The 21,166-nt window shown below is 45.2% G+C and overlaps 1 protein-coding gene across 1 annotated transcript in view; it reads right to left on the reverse strand.

The window, feature by feature from the left end:
* Window positions 1–21,166, reverse strand: part of SHC3 (SHC adaptor protein 3) — a 216,723-nt gene that overhangs the window by 125,417 nt on the left and 70,140 nt on the right. Inside the window, exons 3-5 of the mRNA XM_079109199.1 lie at window positions 7,760–7,823; window positions 5,150–5,269; window positions 1,994–2,047 (exon numbers count right to left, since the gene is read on the reverse strand). Coding sequence (XP_078965325.1) covers window positions 1,994–2,047; window positions 5,150–5,269; window positions 7,760–7,823 — 238 coding nt within the window. The remainder of the gene's footprint in view (window positions 1–1,993; window positions 2,048–5,149; window positions 5,270–7,759; window positions 7,824–21,166) is intronic.

Consider the following 21,166-nt stretch of genomic DNA (forward strand, 5'->3'; position numbering starts at 1 on the left):
AACTACCAGTGAGCATACAAAGTTCCAAAGAAGGGGCTGCAAAGTACCTATTCTGTACTTAGACTCTCTGAACCTGGTCATTACTCTAAAATTCTTTTGGTGGTATTTTAACATTGCTTATCATAGTAGACTGTAATTATTATGTGACTATTATTATTTTTGGAGAGGGGTTAATAATGTTTTCCAGTCTGTCTCATTCGATGTTTCTATCCACCATTTTCCTAAATAACACATAGATTTAGCAGGAATATCAGGACTAGAACCTAGAATTCTTGGTTTTATTTAAATTATCTACCAATAATTATAATGTGCTAAAATTGTGGTTACAATTCAATTTGTAATGAGATCTCATGCACTGTCTAACATGTATTTGGAAAGTATTTGGATTGGTTAAAATGGAAAGTAACTAGGCTTCCTGTCCTCTGGGATCATGACATTTTCTATATTAGACAAAAAAACACAACAAATATAAAAAGTTATGGATTACTTTAAGTATCAGTAAATAGTTCCATTTATTAAAATGAAAAAATTATAAGGAAACTTGAAGAGAAAAAGTCCATAATCATGTGTACATCCTGGAGAATAAAATAATTTTAAGACAATTTGAATCTGGTTTTCCAGGATCTTGGATATTTGTATCTCCACTCAAAATATCATCAAGACAAAAATTAAGAAAAGTTCCTGAAGGAAGCTATTGATGCAGTTAAGTAAGATATCTGTCCTTTAATTTTCTAAACTGGGTTACATTTTACATTAAGAAAATGTTTTCGTCCCCTGCACAAGGAAGGAAACAAGGAAAAGAAATTATGGTTCCAAGCATCATATTGGTTAAGCAATTAGACAACCACTGCCAATTACTTAGACCCAGAAAAAGGCAAGGATCCTGGTCGAGATATGTGTGTGAGTGCTTTACAGGTAGGTACACAAACTTACACAGACAGGATCCTAACAAATGCAGTGTGGGAGCGTCTCTATGGAAGACTTCCGTGTTCTAACACACATCTCAATGAGGGCTTTCATGTTACAATCAATTGTGGGAAATTGTCAGGATTAGAAAGAAAACAAAGGCACAGCAAGAAGGAAAAAAAGAAGGAGAAAAGAAAAGGAAACCACTGTGGGAGAACTTTTAAAACAAGACTTTAAGTATTAACAAGAGTTAATGGGATGTCACTGATGAACTGTGCTCTGGTCATCCTTGGTCAATTAAGCAAAGCTGTAAGGGCAAAGATCCATGTGCAGGGTGGGCAATCCCTTCTGCCACCAAGTGTCCTGGGCTCGGGGTCTGAGGTGGGGGTGCTGGAAAGTAGTGGGGCCCAAGACTCTCAAAGCAGTTACACTGGTCCTGGCTAGAGCCGACAATGCCAGCCATGCCTGCCCCTGACAGCCACCACCACTGGACAAAGAGAATCACTGCTTTCTTGTTGCTGAGATCTGTGTCCCTATTATTCTGTCCTTCGGAAACATCTAGAATCTGCAGCTGAAATGGCTCTCCTGATTGATCTGACGTCCACTGTGCCAGCAGCAGTTCTATAACAAGGTTACCAGGTAAAGGAAGTAGGAAGATCATCAGGAAAATTCCCCTCCCAGGGCGAGCTGCAGACAGGATCCCCAGCAGTAAGATAAGAAGTAACACGTGCCAATCACAAGAGCTACCTCAGGGAGAGAAAAAAGAAAAGCAGGACAGAGAGCAATGAGGACCCCAGCAACTCTGAAAACTGGCGCAGGGTGCCATCTGTCACCTCTTAAAAAGGCCAAAGCTTCCAGCATGTCTGACCACTTTGGGCTGTGAAATAAAAATGAACAGCAGGTCCTTGTCATAGGTTACCTCCCCACAAAGAAATGACAGTCAAGAAGAGTTTCTAAAATTTGAGAGGGGGAGGTAGTTGGCCTCACAATTAACTTTTGTACAGTGTCATGGGGGCACACTTTAAGTAAGGGTCCCTTCTTGGAAATTCCCAACAAGAACAAGAGGAACAAGTCCAAGGGCACTTACCGGATCGCCCCCAGAGGCGAAGGAGATGGACTGCATGTGATGATTCGCTATGATCTGCCGGGCCCAAAACAAGAAATGACACATGCTGTTATCACCCTTTCCGCATCCTGCAAAATCCACCCTTAGTTATCAGGTGATCCAAATTGACAAGTTTTCCTGAAAACTGGTACCCATATGAAAAGAGCAACTGTAAAAGTAATGGCACTAGATCATCTTTCATGAACGTTCACACCCAGATGGCTGCTGTCTAGCTGGCTGGTCTGAATGACTTCCGTTAAGTCCCCCCAGCAGCTGTGGAGTGGGAACATCAGAATTCCATTTGATAGGTGAGGTGGCTGGGGCCACAAGGGCCACAAGACTTCCTCAAAGTAACTCAACTGATAATCAAAGACCTGTGTTGGAACAGCCTCTACCCGCCAGCCAGGGTCTTAAGGACCACACCTTGAGAAGGAAAAAGTCACACATGCACACCAAAACATTGCAATTTAGGGTTGCTGTTTCCAAAAACACACCAGGACCCCCATCACAGATCCCACAGCTAGGATGGGAGGAGTGGCCCATCCCTCTGTCTTCATGCCGTTTGTACTGTGCACATACAAATGAGAAAGCCAGAAACAAAGATTAAGAGTCGGTGCTATCTAGAGCACGCTCGTAATTTATCAACTTAAAAACCAAAGAGGACATTCCAAGTTAATTTTAAAATGAGAAATTTCCATTAGCTTTATAAACCGCAGCATACTGTGGAATTTAGTAGACACTAAATAAATTAGAAGCTGCCCTAAATTTAAAAAGCTACATAAGTCTTCAATGCTATTTTTATCTTTATAAAGACAATGCAATGACATTGAAGTACATTTCTGAGGGTGGGGAAAGAGCTCTCGTCTCCAGCCCAACACAGTCAGGTTTGTTTCTGCACAGTCCCTCAGGCCCTTGTCCTCAAGGGCGCAGGTAGAATTTACACTGCTACATTTGTGCCATCCGAGGGATCTTGCCAAACGTGCTCCTGTAAAACTCGAAATATAATCAAATTATATCAGATATTTACTTTTAAATGCCTACTTTCGTTTTTGCCAATTGCAAAACTTCAGGATATAGGAAAAATATGAACATATAAGTTACCATAGGACAGTGAGGCTGGCTAAGTAACCTGTACCCAAGCCCCAGGTGACCCAAGCTAGTAATAATCACCCTAGAATCCTTCCCTCGGACCACAGGTAGAAGGAATGGTGAGGAGATAGCTAGGACTGCCAAAGTTTTGAATTCTGCATGATTAGCTTCTGTGTACTTAATTTTTTGCTTATGACACAGCTCTAAAACTGGGGTTTAGAAATTAAATTGGAAGGTAAGATTTAGCAGGGGGAAAGTAAAAGTCATATTTGATCAACATGATGCATGATCATTATTGTGTGACTGAATCTAACTCCCTAGAGTAACAGAAAAATTGAAAAGAGGAGAAAGAAAATTAGAGTTAATTGACTCTAATAGATATAGCCTGTGCTTCCACTCTGAGGGCTTTATCTCCATTCTTCTTCTTGGAACTCGGGAGAGTGGGGTACTGCCTGTCTGCTCTCTCTGGACAGAGGAGGAAGGATCTCACTACACTGTCCTCAATTTGCTGCATTTGATAATCAAAATCAACTGGAAGGGAGTCCAGAGTCATGGGCTTTGCCTCTGCTTAACCCACCACAGACTGCACTTTGTCATCTGAGTGGGCAACACCTGGGTGTCTGGAGCCCACCCACCCAACCTAGGGGCCAGAAGATAGGAAACAGACAAATCCAACCAGCTCCAAGTCCCGGATGGAGCAGCGCCAACGGCAGCAGTAGCAGCCTCTTTTATTTTATTGAGGTGGGGAAGGAGGTAAATGGAGGGAGACGCTCCCATAGAATTGAGGGGTATAGTCTGAACATTCCTGGAAACAAAAGCCCACTAGGAGTAGAGAAGGTGAAGGCCCACTATGAGTGTAGATGGGATGCAGGGCTGAGTGGACCAGCCTCCAGAAACAGCTCAGGCAAAGGTGGAGCCTCCCCAACAAGCTTCAGCCGCAGCCTCCAGGGCTAATTACCCAATCCTCAGCACAGGGAATGTAAAAAGACTCAGGAGCGAGAGTGGCATCCAGTTATGCCCAAACAAAGCCTGGGTGTGGCTTCTCATGTCTATGCTGAATCTAGAATTTATTTCTACCTCTAGGGTAGGAATTGGAGGAATAAATGAAGCTGAGGATGCTGCTGAGTCCACCTGAGGCTGGGGAGGCCAGTAAACAGAACTATGAGTAGGAACACCAGAATTATGGAGTGTTTTGTGCAGAGGTCACATTCAATTTCCAGCTCACCCTGCAAACACTGGAGGCTTAGCGGGGCAGGGGAGGCAGAAACATTGCTGTCACTTAAACCATGACAGGCCAGCCACTTCAAAGTTGATAAAATAAAATGTCGAGTCCACATCTGCTTTCCTACTCCACAAACATTTCCCCCTCCACCTCATCTGACCTCCAGAATCTCCTGTTGGTAACCAGGACCACTACTCATTTTTCCAACTGAAGAAACTTATGATAGATCAGAGAAACATCAAAGACAGACACTGCCCAGGAACACAATCGTCCTAAATGGAATTAGCCTTAATAAACATGGCTGTGCTGCGCTGCTCAGCTCTGAATTCATCCATTCTGTTTGCGCCATGGATATGCCACATCTTGTCAGCCCTGCAACACTATGAACTAAGATGCTCCAAAATAACAAACCACTAAGGAAGAAACACTACTGTCAATCAGACCATCATAGGCTAGCCACTTCACAGTTGATTAAAAAAAAAAATGTCATCTATAAAATCCAAGAAAACGTGGTTATAAAAGGGCTAGGACATCAAGAGACTTTTGCACATACATCACCTGTTTTCACATTGCAAATGAAAGCAACAATTTCTTCCACTGTCTTTCAAAAACAACAACAACAAACAGTTACTTATAGCCAAATTAAAGAGAACCAATGTCACCCACCATTCTCTTGGTGACTTCTCAAAGTGGTCAAAATTCATTGCCTAGTCAAGATTTCACACAAACATGTTCTATGTGGGTCTGGTGAAGCTACAAGCAGGAAGCCATCGGAGGACCCGCAGCTGGGGCTCTTGGAGGGCAGGAAGGCCTGAGTAACCACACACCTGTTTGGAGTCAGGCGTCCGCAGGTTCAGACTGGCGGTGGAGATGGTCAGAGAGATGCTCATCCCTGCAAACTGAAGGTTGCTCTTTCCCAGGATGCTGGACAGCATTTTGCTCGGAGGCTGTGAAATCAAAGAGCATTATTTTAGCCTTTTATTTACAGAAGACCATCCTGCCGGGCCTCTGGGTTGACCTTGTCTGCAGGGGTGGAGACCCGGATGTCAGCCTCCCCCCCCCCCCCCACACACACACCCAAGCCCTCCTCAGACACTGGAAGATAGAGATGAAATGCATGAGCTAAGAGGGAGAGAGCCGACGCTGACAGGGACACTCTAGAATATGCAATGTGCACAAGGAGAATCAAACTCCTTTCAAGGAGGAGGAAAGCAGACCAGCATTGGGGATTATAAGCAATCTCCAAGGATGGTGAGAACGTTGGTCGCTAAGAGAATAGCGCACAAACCCTACCACACAAACATCTTCCAGGTCAGGGCTCATGTAGAGGGTCCAGCTAGAATCCCATGGCCAGGACCCAGCCCAGGATGGACAGACACGGGCTGGCTATACCTGGCGTCCCCATCCTTGCAGGAATCAAAGGACTGAGTTTCCCAGTTGGATGCCTTCTCCCCAAGTCCCTGGACAAGCATTGTCAACACTCATTGCTCCATCCTTGGGACCCACCCAGCCTTTCGATTTGAAGTAAAATATTCTCTCTTTCCAAATGCCAATTAGTTTCTAAACAAGGCATATCCTTTTTTTAACTCTGGAAAATAAAAGGAAGTGACGAAGGTCAAGGTTTTCTCAAGCGGAGTCGGCAGACTGTGAGGCCTGCCCTCCACCGGCTGAAGGTAGAGCCACGGAATGCTCACGCAGGCTGGGTCCATCCCTGAAGTCAGGAACCGCGGGCCTTCTCTGTCTCTCAGCTGGGCGTACCCTATTTAACTAGCCAATCAGAATGGGTTTGCAGTGTAGGATTTCTACCCAGACAATGAATTGTCTCCAAAAATGACCTTTTATGGAAATTTCGTACTGGTAAAAAAAAAAAAAAAAAAAAAAATCCCTCTTCTGTGCTTCTGTGCTTGCCTTAGGGGACACTATTCACGGCTGCCCTGATTCAGTTTGCCCAATTGCAGCACTTTGCTTCCCAGATAAATGCTACTTCTTTTGATCTCTGTGCTGCTTCTTCTCTTTTTAAGTTAACACTCCTGAAAAAGTTATTTAAAAATAGAGAGGCCCAAGGCCCACCTGTGAGATTTGGGTCAAGTGTACCTTAGGTGAAGCCCAGAAATTGGCATTGCTTCTTCCTCTTCCCACCAAGAGAACCATGAGGGTAACCCAAGACCTGTTAGCACCACCAACCTTTGAGAGATGAAGTTCCCTATCTCGGTTCTCGGACCCCTCCTGTTTATGTCATCCCAGTTCTCTGCCTGAAACCTGGTTGATCTAGAGGTGCATGAATGTCCCCCAGCTCTGAAGACAGATACCACATGGTGCCCTAGGAAGAGCAAAACCAAGCTGGCAAACTGCCCAAATGATCTGGGATGGAGATAGCGCAGCCTCCAGGGCAGATTCAGGTTCTTAAACGTATGCTTTTCCCACAATTCAGTCTAGGACCAGAAAGACCATGATTGTGGGTATCAGCTTATGTATTTACTAGATGATTAATTAAAGAGGGTTTTTCTGATTTCTCTTAACTAAGTTTTGTTGCCCCACCCCCACCCCTTCCAATATAATCATGTTCAGGATGAAAAGTTCTAGTACTGTAGTTCAACCCTCAGGCTCTGGAGCTGGTGGTGTGGGTTCATCCTCAACTCCACCACCTGCTCGCACTCATCTGTGCATCTCAGTTTTCATCATCTGTGACGCGAGGCTTTCCAGTGGTGTTGTAGAACTAGCTAGTATCAGCTAATGAGAGCCAATGAGAAATTTATGTAAGCTGGCCAATCTACAGAGTTCTTAAACACTAATTTATACAAACTCACTCTTAAATAGAACACATCTCAAAAGCAGACAATAAGTGCTCAACACTTCATATCCTAATGATTTTGTTGCATTAAATATTAACTCTGCTTTTCAGGTTCTGTCTACTTATCTTGGTGGTGCAAATACTATGTAATGAAGTGTTACTGTACAGCTCTTTCATGACTCCGTTTCCAGGGATGCTATGTTAAAAGTTTGTGCTCAGCACACGGAAGTATTTACACCACAGAAATTGGCAGATGCTGCAAATTCAGTGCTTCTTGTCCTCCTTCTCAACCAAAAGAGCTGGTTGGTACACATTTTCCAGCACACCACTGGGAGATCTAGCACAATGAGTAGTTAGGATTGAGTGAACTAAATTTTATAAAGTGCTCTAAGGACAGGAATGCCTGGCCAAGTGTTTGCTGCTGTCACTGTCTGTCGGGATGAAGCCACAGGGAATAACCAAGGTTTCTGCTTTTGGTCAGCAGTGACTGCTCACTGTCCCTAGCCATGTGAGGGAGCAATCTCAACTCTCTTTGCTTTCAAAAATAACAAGGGCAAGGCCACAGAAAGAGGACAAAGAGCAACTGTGTGGTTGAAGATCCTGAGTGGCGAGAGAGGATGAAAAGGAGGAGACAGACACGCAGTACCTTTCTCTTCTTGAAGGCTCCTTTGGCACCGGGTACAGCTTCGCAGACACGGCTGATGGCTTCCCTTAGGAGGACAGGGAGAGAGATCCATTTTATCATGTGTCAACTGGCATTATGTAACCCAGAAACTCTCCACTCAAAAGTCCACAGAAAATAACTGCCTGCTTATTTCAACAGAGAAAATAGACCTGCCAGGTGGGAGCCATCCTTCTCTCCTGTAAAAAGTAAAACTAAACAAAACACAAACAGGTCAACTTAAACCTCCAACTAGTCACGCTCTGGCTCTTTCTATCTTGCTAGTTGTGTGCTAATAGTGTTATATGACCAATGACCCATTTTTCTTTCTCTTTCTTTTTCCAGTTGGCTAAGAGTCTGTTTTCTAAAATCAGCACCCTCCAAGGTACTTTTCCCAAGGTCATCTTCATTGCTATGGTCAGGGCACCAGGGCCAAACCTGATTAATCAATCAGTCACCACTATTGACCAGCATTCTACTGAAGTGAGTTAAAATGTCTTTCAAAGAAATTCATTCCTTGGAGTTTGATATCCAGCTTCTACAGGTATAAATACAGACAGTCCTGGCTTATAATGATTCAATTTATAATTTTCCAACTTTACAGTGGTATGAAAGCAATACAGATTCAGTAGAAACCATGCTTGAATCTTGAATTCTATTTTTTTTTAAGTTTTAGGTTTTTTAAATATTTTTGTTTTTCTTTTTGCATTAACTGTATATGTTACATGTGATATTTCAACCCATGCATAAAGCATGCTCTGATCAAATCTAGCCTCCCTTTATCTAACCCCCCTTCTCAAATCCTAGTAATCACTATCCTACATTCAGGCGAATATTTTAAGCTTCCCCAGATGAAAAAATACTTTTCCTTCTGTGTCTTGCTTATTTCACTTAACATGACGTCCTCCAGTCCCATCCATATGATCCTCTCTGGGGACGCCGGACAGCAGCAATGAACCTCAGCTCCCAGTCTGCCCTGGGATGGAGGGTGAGAAACCCACTCTCCACTGAGTGCCGTTGCTACGCTAGCATCCTCTGCAAGTCTATTCAGTGCATTTTCCAATTAGAAAGTTTTCAACTTAGGATAGATTTTTAAGTTGAGGAGCTGCTTCATCCCAAAATTGAGAGTTCAGGAGCTCCTGTTGTGTGTCATTGAGCCAGAAATGATGTCTATGGAACAGCAGTGGTGGAGTGGCTACTATGTCAAGCACTGTCCTGGCTCAAGGAGTCAAAGAGTGTCCTTGATGTTGAGGGACACCAAAGGGGGACAAGCAGGACAGGGCTCTGACACACAGGTCTGAGCACACTTGGGCATCTTCCTGGGAAAGAATGCAGAGTAAAACTAAGACACAGGTTGCTGAGGTGCAGATGTGGGCAGTGGAAGACTAGGGTGACCAGGAAAGGGACACCTCCAGTTCAACTCCGTGACTCAGCCAAGGTGAGAAGTGACAGGGAGATGGGCCAAAGGTGGCTTCAAAATCAGGAGCCCAGAAAGGAGCTGCATGAACTTCTCCACTCCCACGTAAAAAAAAGAGAAAATATTACAATAACAGAGAACAAATAAACAGAGATCTGGAGGAATGTTGAATGAAAAAAAAAAAAAAAAAGATAACAGGTCCTTAGAAACCTCCCACAAACTTTGCAAACTGAATGCTTCTTGCATTTAATTTTCATCTATGATCTGGGTGACAAATATTCTCTATCGCAATGCAAAGCTCTTAGGAGAAATATGTCCTTGTCTAATTAGGCAAGAGCTTGTCTCAACAAGCTTCCTATCTGCCATTCAATTCATTGTAGAGAGTGGGGAAGGAAATATTTTTTTAGAAGTTCGGATGCCAAGAAAACTAGATGAATCATCACGACTTGGAAGAAGTGAAGAAAGAAGCAAATGACTTTGATGCTTTAGGCTTGCTCCAATTTTTTAAATAATATTTTAACTGTGGTTCTAGCAAAATGGTCAAATACTTATCACCCAAAGTACTGTCTAAAGGTAAATTCCTCGTTACATTTAGAAGAAGGTCACATTGCCTTTTTATAGAATGATAAAGACCTTGGTATCTACATTTTATGACTATATATTTTTTTTAAAAAAGCAGGTCAGTGACCCTCTGCACTGTGCTTAATAAGTGAATTGATATATTTAGCTCAGTGCAGCTGCTAAATCTCTGATGTCCCAGCAAACTAGAAAAATGCTATATGCAGAATATGTCCCCTAAGTCATTCCTTAAATGTCCCCAGTAACCTCAGATCTCTTTTCCCATCCACTGACATGGAACATCAGGGAGAAGGGAAAAGTCAGCCTTCGCAACAGGACACCTGCTACCAAGGCCTGGCCGACTCAGGCCACGGGACTTCTACAACAGGGTGCTGTTCCTCGTGTGCTGCTTGTGGGAACTGCAGGGAGAAACGACACACCAGCATTCAGAAAGGATTTCAGAGCCCTGCAGAAAATAAACTGTTCTCTCCAACAGTGGTCACACAAAGAGGCACACAAGGGTCTCAGGGCACATGGAGACACTCAATCTTTTGTCCTTAAAATTTGCAAATGTAAGGAGTTTCAGAAATCGCTCAGAGCTCATACACTCAAGAGAAGTCCTAAGGATCCCCTTGTGAGCCTTTAGAATCCCCAGAGGTTTTCAAATCAAGCTGCTTTTCAGAAAAAAAGGTTCTGCCTTCATAATTGGCATAAATTCATTTCTAATGCTCATGTGGTAATATGTGTGTGTGAATCCTCATTTCAACCCAGCTGATGGTATCTATTTCTGTTTGAAATGTGACATAACTATTAAAAATCGCAATATTTAGATGCCTGAAATTAGTAACTTCAACTCCAAAGTCTAATTTTAAATGTAACTGTTCTCAATTTTCCTTCCTTGCTGTTTAAGCTCAATGCATTTTAGCAAGCAGTACCGTTTCAATTTGTTCACTTAGCAATAATGATTTAGCTTCGTGTAATTTCATTTAATCCCCATTTGAGTCCCAGGTACCAATTTTACCCTGTTTTTAATAATAGAGTTTGCTTCTTAACATTCTGTTCAGTACAACACCGTTTCAGTCAGCCAAACTCTGACCTCAGAACTCTTGCTAATACGAAAATGGAACATTTGGCAAACTCTGTGGTCATCTGAAAGTAACTGGAGCCAGACTGCCACCAAGGCTAACCCTCCGTTCCATGATTTTACCATCATCCCCCACTCAAGCTAAAATTCTCATCGTTAGAGCCAGTACCTTCAAGAGCTCATTGCTTTTTCTTGGGAATGCAGAATTTTAAAATTGAATCCTTTGACATCATTCGACACCATCTATCTCACAGTTCATCTGTCTGTCTCATGGCTGGCCACCCAATCCCCCAGATGTACACATGAGCACTTCACAGGCGCACACACACACACACACACACACACACACACACACACACACACACACACTTTTTTTGAAACAATAAAAAATAGAACGGTAAAACAGCTGGGTGAGTTCTGCCTTCTGGGGTTTACATTCTAATAGGAGGAAGAGCAACAAACAAACAAATACATTGAAGAGCAAATTGAGGTCAATTCCACAAACACACAGACACAACAGGAGTGATCTATGTGATACGTGTGGTAATAATACACATCAGTAGGGCGTCAGCCAGCCAGTGGCTTTTAAGTGAGCAGGCAAACTATCCAAGAAAAAGCCAAGCTGAGTTCCTATCTCATGCCCTAAATGCAAATAAATCCTAGATGGATTGTGAATTGAATTTGTTTGTGACAAAACCGTAAAAGTACTAAATGAAAACTGGGAAGAATTTATTTTTAATTATCTTTGAATGGGAAGATGATACAAAATCCATGAAACATAAAATATTGACACAACGTGCAGCATAAAAATTTAGGCACACAGAAAACTATGGCAATATTTCACAAAGAGAGAATTGTTTTACTATGAAGCCAATTAGGAAAATATCAAAAGCCCAATGGAAAACTAAGCAAAGGGTAGGGACAGAGTGTTCACAGGAAAGGAAATAAAATGGTTTTTGAAAATAGGAAAAGATTCTTAACTTTATGCATAACAGAAATCCAAATTAGAACCTCTCTACCGAAATTGCATTTTTATAGCCAAAGAATTATGCTTCATAATACTTTGTAGGGACAAAGACCCTTCTGCATTGGTAGGTAAGGAACCTGGCATGGCCTCAAGTGGGGGCAGTTTGGTCAGATGCCTAACAAAATGGAAGGTGCACAAACCCTTTGGTCTAGAAGATGCTCGCTCTAGATATGCCCTGAGACAGGCCAGGTGGCTGGCTCCACACACAGCCATTGACTGCAGCGATGTTTCTAATAGACTGTCAGGAAACAATCAGCGACTATCTTTAGAACCCCATTCACTAAATTATGGTGCACAATCAAATGGGCCACCAACATGGTCACAGCCCCTCACTGGAAAATGGTGTCAAAAGTGCTGTTGAAGCTACTCTTACCTCACTCTTAGCCTCCTTTAATCAGATACATGTTCCCACAAGTTGTTCCTGCAAAATCACGAGCACCTTCCACACTACAAATCAAGTGGGCAGCTTCTGTCCTCGGCTGATCTTGTCTGCCCCTGGAGCTGCTGGATGCCTCTCCCATGTCAGTTTCCTGCCTCCTCTGCGCCCCAGGGCTCCCTTCGTCCCTCTCTGCCCTGGAACTTGAGTGAGTGGAATGAACAGATGCAGTTACAGTCAGAACCATCTGCCCCAACACCAGCCTTGTTTCTTTCTTTCTTTCTTTTTTTTAGAGTAAATGTGTATTTATTTATTTTTATGTTTTTATTAGTGCATTAAACTTATGCATAATAGTGGGTTCATTTTGACATAACCATGCATGCATGGAATGGAATTTGCTCCATAACTTCCCTTTCTCTTTCTATGTGCTCAGTGAACCAGTTCCTCCCCACACAGAGGAAGCCCCAGGCACACCCTGAACCCAATCTGCTCACTTTCAAACAAGAAAAAGCCCTCAATCACTTATGAGGCCAATCCCCCGGCTCCATTTTTCTAGTTACAATAAAAACAGGTCAGACTACGGTAAAATAGTAAAAACCCTGAATTTCATCAAAAGCAAAAAAGCCCTCCCTAAGTCCACCAGCAGCTGGAAAGTCCAGGTGGCCATAGAGTAATGGTGTCTCCTAGGCTTCTAGCTGTAGCTCCTGACCGCTTGGTGGGCTGGAGAGTGACAATTGGGGATGGATACAGAGGTCAGGGGTCAAGCAGTGACATGGACTACTACAGCCCTGGGCCCTCTGGTCAGGGCTAACGTTTTCAGCTGACTCCTTTGTCCTTTCTTCTTTGATGGCTCCTCCATCTAGGAGGACAGTAGTCCCCCTCACCCATTGTTTCTCTTTCCATGGTTTCAGTAAGTTGCCTGAGGTCAAATGCAGTTCAAAAATGTTAAATGGAAAGTTTTTAAATTTTAAATTGCACACATTCTAAATAGTGTGAAATCTCTCACCCTCCTGCTCTATCCTACATGGGGCATAAATCCTCCCTCTGTCCAGAGTATCCATGCTGTATACCCTACCTACCCACTAGTCACTGAGTAGCCATCTTGGTTATCAGATCCACTGTCACAGGACTGAGGTGCTTATGTTCAGATAACACTTATTTAACTTAAGAATGACCCCAACGCACAAGAATTGTGAGGTTAGCAATTCAGATCTGCCAAAGGTGAAACCATCAAGTGCTTCCTCTAAGTGAAAAGGTGAAAACACAATAAAATATTTTGAGAGAGAGAGAGAGTGAGAGAAGAGGGAGAGTACATCCACTGGACCATGGCAGGTGGACCACAGAGGGCTAGAAAGGGCTACTTGATGCAGGGTAGAATCTGCAGACCTATGGAAACGCTGCATATGCTCATTTCCCTTCCAGTTTTGAAGAATTTCTTATCTTTTTGAAGAAACATGTCCTCTGAGATTAAATACCAAAGAGTAAAGAACACAATCCCACAAAACCTGCTTCCTTAGTTGCAGAGTACCAAAACAGGAGAAGCAAGTGAGCTGCCAAAGGCCCCTGTGGACCTGGCATTGCTGGGCTTTGTTCCAAGTGCCTCCAAGTTGCTGTCATTCAGTCCTCCACCCTCCAAGGGAATCGGGAACCCTTTATGCCTGTTTTATAGATGAGGAGTGGAGAATCAGAGACAGTAAGTGACAAGCCCAAGATCAAGTGCCTGAGCCCATATGGAGCCCAGAGAGCGTGCCACCAGTGCCACAGACCCCAGGGGCTACACAGTCAGTCCAAGTGGAAGGCCCCAGAAGGACAGTGCTCTCTGAGCCTGTGCACACGTTGCCCAGCAAGGCCATCCCCAGCAAGGCTTGGAATCTTAGAATCCTGAGAACCAGAGTCATGCAGAACCTTCAAAATCCTGAACGTCCACTCGGGTCCACCAGGGACTGAGGGATGAGCATGATGTGATGGGACTCTGGGACCAGAAACCAGGGCGGCGATGATTAATATCTGCCTTGAAAGGATTCTCAAACCATGGTGGAAAGGGGACAGGCTTAGCCACGAGGACCACACACCGCATGAGCCAGTCCTGGTGGGACCCTGCTGAGTGAAAGAGGTTCCACAAACACAGTACATGCCATGTGCTTCCACATAGGTACAAAACTCTAGGAAAGGCAGACCAGCCTACAGTGAGAAAGCAGATTGGGGTTTTCTGGTGGAAAGGGAGGAACAGTGGTTGCGGGGGGGCTCCAAGAGGACCTCCAGGAAGTTGAACATCTTGCTACATCTGGAGCGTGGTGATGTTTTCACAGGAGTACACATGCATGGCACATTTTTAAAATTGGGGGTTTATTGTATACCTCAACAAAACACAGTGAGGTGACTATAAGCAGCCAAAATAATGCCATGGTTGATGTCAGAAAAACTGTGTCCCAAACAGCCACCAAGACCTATTATATATTTTATGAATTCCTGGAAGAGCTCAAAGGCGCCAAACAAATGCTGAGAGAGAAATGCTAATTAACCTGATTTGATCAGAGCATGCTGCATGCATACCATGGTATACTTCATTAATATGTACAAGCATTATACTTCAATCAGAAAATAAATAAAAAATTTTAAAAACACCACCTGGTCATGGTCATGTGATATTGTACCACAAAATCCTACCTGGTGTTTGTTTTCTCAAAAAAAAAAAGAAAAAAACACCTCACACACTGACAGTTTCATGGGATTCCCATAATATGCTGGGTAGAGAGGAAATTAAAGACTGGAATACAAGTGCCTGGTGGAGGTCAAGAGCAAGGGCCTGGGCAGCATCTCCCTGGGTGGTAACTAGCTGTGGGAACTAGGGAAAATTACTCAACTTCCCTGAGCCTGAACCTCTCCCCAAGTAAAATGGAGATAAAACATGGCCATTTTGCAGACAAAATAAAGTGCAGTGCTTATCACAGATCTGGGTGCAGAGCAGAGTCTCCATCTCTCACATACATACCCCTGTGTGACTGTACAAAGCTCTTCAAAGCCAGGGCAACCTGTCCCCAGCCTCTCCTCCTGTGCTCCTCCTGCATCCTTTCAGCTCTGCTGTCCTTGGAGAAGTCCTCCTAGCTGAGCAAACCTGCCTTCCTTTCACTTCTGGCCAACAGTACCCAGGGGCCAGCAGTACACAGACTCTGTCCCTCCTCCAGGGCCTAGTTTCAGGGATTTGGAGGCAGCTCTCATGCCCCTACAGAATCCTTTCTGAGAGCAGTGTCACCTGCCATAGCAGAGGGTCACAACGCTTGCTTCTTTGCTTGCTGACTGCCCTTGTCTGCAGACACACCGCACCCACTACCAAGTTCTGAAGGTGATTCGTTCCTACCAAAACTCACACTGAGTGGCACTGTTGAATGGTAGGGCAGAGGGAGAGTGTTTGGGTCCTGGGGTGGTGCCCTTGAGTATGGATTAATGCCTTTCTCAAGGAAATAGGTTGGCTATCTAGGGGGCTCAGCTCCCCTTTCTCTCTTTACCAGTGCCACTCAGTGTGAGTTTTGGTGGCAGAAGATGCTGGTGCCATCTTGGACTTCCAGCCTCCAGAACTGTGAACACAACAAACCTCTATGATTTATAAACCACCCAATCTTGGGTATTCTGATACAGAAACAGAAAATGAACAAGGACACCAATCATTCTACGGGAAGTAGTCAACTTCATTCACCAACCCAGGACTTAACTCCATGGATTTAGCTGCTGGTTCTATTGCGGCCACCTGGAATGAGTGACTTGACAAGTTTACATGTACAAAGCATTGAGACAACTAATTTCCCCAGAGCTTCTACCCCTAGGGGGCATATGGCTCAGCCAGTATCTCCCACCCTATATGCAGGTAGGATTCTTTGTAGCCCCAAGGGTAGGAGTCTATGCTTCTCTGTGAAACTGAGGGAAACCCTGAATCAACCATTTCTTCTTAGTTCTAAAATTAACCTTCTTGACCTTACCCAAAACCCTGTCCTCAGAGAGGTGGATTCAACTTGTACTCCTCATAAACATAAATAAACTCTCTCTTTTTCTCTCTTGTGTGTGTATGTGTGTGCGTGTGTGTGTGCGCCTTACATGTGTTAGGCAAGTGCTCTACCACTGAGTTATATCCTCAGCCCCACTCTTTCTGTTTTGCAAAACTCATCATTTCAGTGACTGACATACTGCATGCCAGGAAACATGAGCCTGGTTCAGTAACATATGTGATCAGTTCTTTCCTGTTAGACACCCTGATTATTCAAGCCTATGGGATTCTTTTCCTATTGTCCAGTATTTCAGAGGTTCCTCAGTGTCTCCTCAGTCACTAATTTTAGTAGAATTTCCCAACCCTCCAATAAAGATGGTTGATCACAGCAAGGCTTAAAATCGAGCCTCTTGGTACAGCATGAAGGAACTACTGATCTACTAGGTTTTTTGATGAAAAATATCAGAAAAATAGTCAAGAAAGAAGAATTGAGATTTTAAAAAAAAGTATGGCCATGAATGTCACAGTTGCAATATGTAGAATATGACTAGAGAGAGAACAAGGGACGATACCATCTTAGAGAAGCCAGCAGTGCTCAAGGGCACCCAGTTAGGCCTGGGAATGGAAGGTGCCTGGTGAAGAGTAGGATCTGAACAGAGAGGGAAGTAGAGGCATCATCTTCCCAAAGAACAAGGGCTGAGAAGCAAAAAGGCCCTCACAGGAGGAATGTGACCATCCTACCAGCTAGAGGAGACAGACAGTGTGTAGTCCAACATATGCAGTACAGCCACAGAGGCCTCAGCAAGATGGGGGTGCTAGATAACCGAGGGCAGGAGTGGCACTCGCCTAGAGGATGGTCACCCACCATCTAAACCTAAGTGTGAACCAATTCTGGGCCAACACGATGTACAGTTGTGAACTAAGAAAGAGCCCAATTGGACACCATGCAGGGTTTGCAAGCAGAGATAGGGTTAGGGCCAAGGAGAGCCTGGGAGGAAGGTGAGGCTGGTGAGGGTCAGGCCAGAGCACCAGGTTCCTAGGATCCAGGCTGAGGAGTGATATGCAGGAAGCCTGAAATTCACAGGCAGCAAGAGAAGGCTGCAGGGCCCAGGAGGAGGCTGCTACAACGCTTCCCGAGAAGATTCTGTCCAGGGTTCTGACTGCATCCTGCTGAGCTCAGGGCTAGTTTCCAACACTGAGAACGAGGCCTTTTGCACAACTGACTGAACCACGTACACCTGACTAAACATTTGGACCTGGCACTCAGTCTTCTACGTTCGCATTTCTTGGTAAAATGGCAGAGAAATCATTTTGGAAGCCTCCATTAGCCAGGGCAGTGGAGACACAAGCCAGGCTGGCTCCCAAGGTCCTGGGTCTGCTGAGGCACTGAGAGGAAGCATGCATTTCCCACAAAGCCTTTTCCTGCAAGATTCTGTAGGTGTATGAACATGGACCTCAGAGGCCACTAAAACTAGGTCAGACAGCAGAAGGATTTCAAATGCAGACCTCGGCCATAAAGATATGTCATCCATCATTGTTCCACATGAGGCCTAATGGGTTTCATCCAGTTTCTGTTTAGCTCAACTTTGCACAGGTTTCCTCAAGGGCACAAACCCAGAGAAGGCAGTGCTGAGCCCACCTCCCAGAGACACACACTGGCTTTCCATACAGGACCCAGGAGGCATCAACCCCCAGGACACAGGAGTTATAACAATCCTTCCTCAAATGCCTCACCATCTGCCCTGGAAGGAAGCAGAGATACAAGGGTGTTCCTCCATAAGACCCTGGGGTGCCTGTCCCCGCTTCTGACACAAGAGGCTGCTGCTTCAGCCCCCAGACCTCAGTTTGTGAGGGATCAAGAGTCAAACCTATCTTTTGGGCCTTCTGTAAGGATAAATGGCATTATCTATGATTCCACAGAATGTATAAGCATTAACAAGACCCGGGAAACATTAATGAGCTATCAATGTCACCATCATCACATCCAAATCCAAGCTGCTTGTACATGTCATCACTCAGAACTGAAGGATATGTATATATATCATATGGAGAGAGAGGGGAATAAAAAGAGAGAATTATAAATGATAAAGAGATAAAGACCTGGTAGTTAATTCTGTCCCCAGATTCTGCATCCATCTTCGTGATCATAGTCTGATTCATTACCAACATATGGTCCCAAGAACTACATGGTCTGTCAAAAATTGTAGGAAAATAAGCAGACCCCTGTGGAAGCTAATAAAGTTCCATTATAGGACTCCTGTTAATAGTTGGATGATGATGATGGTGGTGGTGAGCCAGACACAATGTGGAGAGGCTTCCAGGTGATGTCATATCCCCCTCACTGCCACCTGGATCCGCCATACACACACACCCATCCACACTCACGGACATATGTGGAAGCACCAAGGGGCTCCAGGCATCCTTGGCTACACTGCACAAACCCTCAGCAAGTCCTTGGTGAAACCAGAATTAAAACTAATTTTCTGGTTTCCCAATCCAGGAGAATACAGTGAAATCAAAGACCTAATACTGGAATGGTCATCAGTGAGCAAAGTCCTTTTACCCAGAGTAACTGAGATCACACTCCCCTGCCTCCTGAGGGTAACCGGCTGCCATATCTCAACATTCTTTCTCCAGCAGCAGCCCCCACATGGGAGGGACAAGGGACGTGGAAGTTCTGCGAGGCTGACTGGAGAAAGTACCCCTAGGCATCAGGCTGTGCTTGATCTTCTGACGGCCACCTCAGCTGGGGGCTGACCTCAAGAACACCTCCAGATTCTCCCAGGCAGCTGTGAGGACAACAAAGGCCATCTCAGAACTCAGCAGTCAGAGAGGAGAGGGAAGCCCTGGGTTCCCACACAAGGTGGTCTGCTGAGCTCATCCAAAAATGTCCTCCTAGGGAAAGGGAATGGGGAGGAACTGGGGATGAAGTTGACCAAACTATGTTACATGCACATGTGAATATGTCACAATGAAACTATTATATATAATTATAATGCACCAATCAATAATTGATTTTTAAAATTCTTCCTTGATCAAAATTTTATTAATCATAAGACAACTCTGAGCATTATTACAAACTAGCTCTAGAAGACAAGCAATGCAGAATACAAACTTTCAAAGCATAAATCCTAGAAATAAACACTCTGTTCTATTTTTTTTTCAAAAAAAAATTTAATATCACAGAAAGAGGTACAGTGCAATCAGCAAAGAGGCTACCCAATAGACACCATCAGAAATGACAAAGGAGGGCACATTAAGGAGTGGGAAATGTTGATGGCGCAGCTGGAGGGGAAGAGGACCTGAGGAGGGCAGAGGCCCAGGGAGGCTGCAGAGACATCACAGCCGAGGTGTGAGACATAAGTGCAAAGAAAATTCCAGGTTCACCATGAGTCCACAGCTCCTCTAGACGGACCCAGCAGAGGCCCCCCAGCAGAGGCCCCACCAGCAGAGGCCCCGTGGAGGCAGCGAGAGCCTAGGTGGGCAGAGCGCACCTGCAAGGCAAGAGAGAAGATGCTGGGTTAGTCTTCATCATTTATACACAGCGTTAATCAATCGTTTCCAAACCTTCCTGTGGGAGGCTCATGGCCAGCTGTGTTGGTTTAGAAGTGCTTTCCAACTTGTGGCACAGTCACAGAATCCGGTGCCTCTGAAGTTCCCTTTTCTAGTGGCTCAACAGCACCTGTCCATTATCCCAGGGATGAAAGGCACTGCAGAGCTGTCTGTCCACTTCAGTCCTCATCTCCCACCTCTCTCTGTTCAGGGTTGTGTGATTCTATGTGGATGCCAAAGAAGGAAGCCCCCACAGGCTGACCTGGGGAGGAGCAGAGCAAGAGCCCTGGCCACCTTGTCTAGGTCCATCTACACAGTGGCCAAGGAGGTGGTACCGCCCGCCCATCTTGGAGTGAGGGAGCAGGCACCCCCAAGGAGCATAGCAAATGGGAGGGAGAGCCAGGGTGGGCACCCACCCGCCAGCTGAGATCTTGTCCAGTGTGCAAATGAGCAGCAAGAGCGGTGTGTTCATCGCACACCAGGAGAGCCCCCAGGCTCCCAGGAAAAGTCTAAACCTCCACGCCCTGACTTCAATATCCACCCTCAGGTCCACACATAAGCACACCGCACACCTGAGCCCGAACACTCAGCACTGATGCGCACCAAGGATCCGTGAGGGGCTGGGGAGATAGCTCAGTCAGTAGAGTGCTTGCCTTGTAAGCACAAGGCCCTGGGTTCAATCCCCAGCACCCAAAAAAAAAAAGGATCCGTGAGGCCCTGCAGACATCAGTTCATTTAGTGTTGAACACAGTGTCAGGTGTCCCTTGCCTCCCCATTCCCTTCCCTAGGAGGACATGTTTGGATGAGCTCAGTAGACCACCTTGTGTGGGAACCCAGGGCTTCCCGCTCCTCTCTGACCTTGCCCTACCCACTGGTGGCCACTTCTCCAGAGGCACAGAAAGGTCCACCCACTGGTCAAGATCGCAAAGCCATTTCTTGCACTGGGTTTGGCCTCTGCCCAGCCAGCCCTTCCACCGGACTCCACCTGTCCTCTTGGGAATCAAGCAAGGGCAAAGTGCCCAGACTTGGACACTGGGACACAGGAAGAAGACCATCCCTTGTGCTGTGTGGGCTCAGATCTGCCCCAGGGAATGATAAGCAGCAGCAAAGGACGGTATCCAGCCAGACATCTCCCAAAGTGGCAAAGAGCTCAGGGCCTTCCAGCACGAGGCCAGAGCTGGGAAGTGATTTTGCATCCTGAGCACAAGCAGAAGGTGCTGAGGTCAGTGTGGTCAAGGTGGCCCTGCCACTTTCCTGCCACATGAGGGGTTAGGGAGGCTCCCCTTGGGAAGCAAGGCCTGCATGGGGCTTTGGAGGCTGAGAAGGTGTGAGAGAGAAGAGGTCATGGCGAGTGCATAGAATGATGGAAAGGGAGGTCAGGTTGGGCCCGAGTGGACCA

This window comes from Sciurus vulgaris (assembly GCF_902686455.1).
Source record: "Sciurus vulgaris genome assembly, chromosome: 13".
NCBI lineage: Eukaryota > Metazoa > Chordata > Mammalia > Rodentia > Sciuridae > Sciurus > Sciurus vulgaris.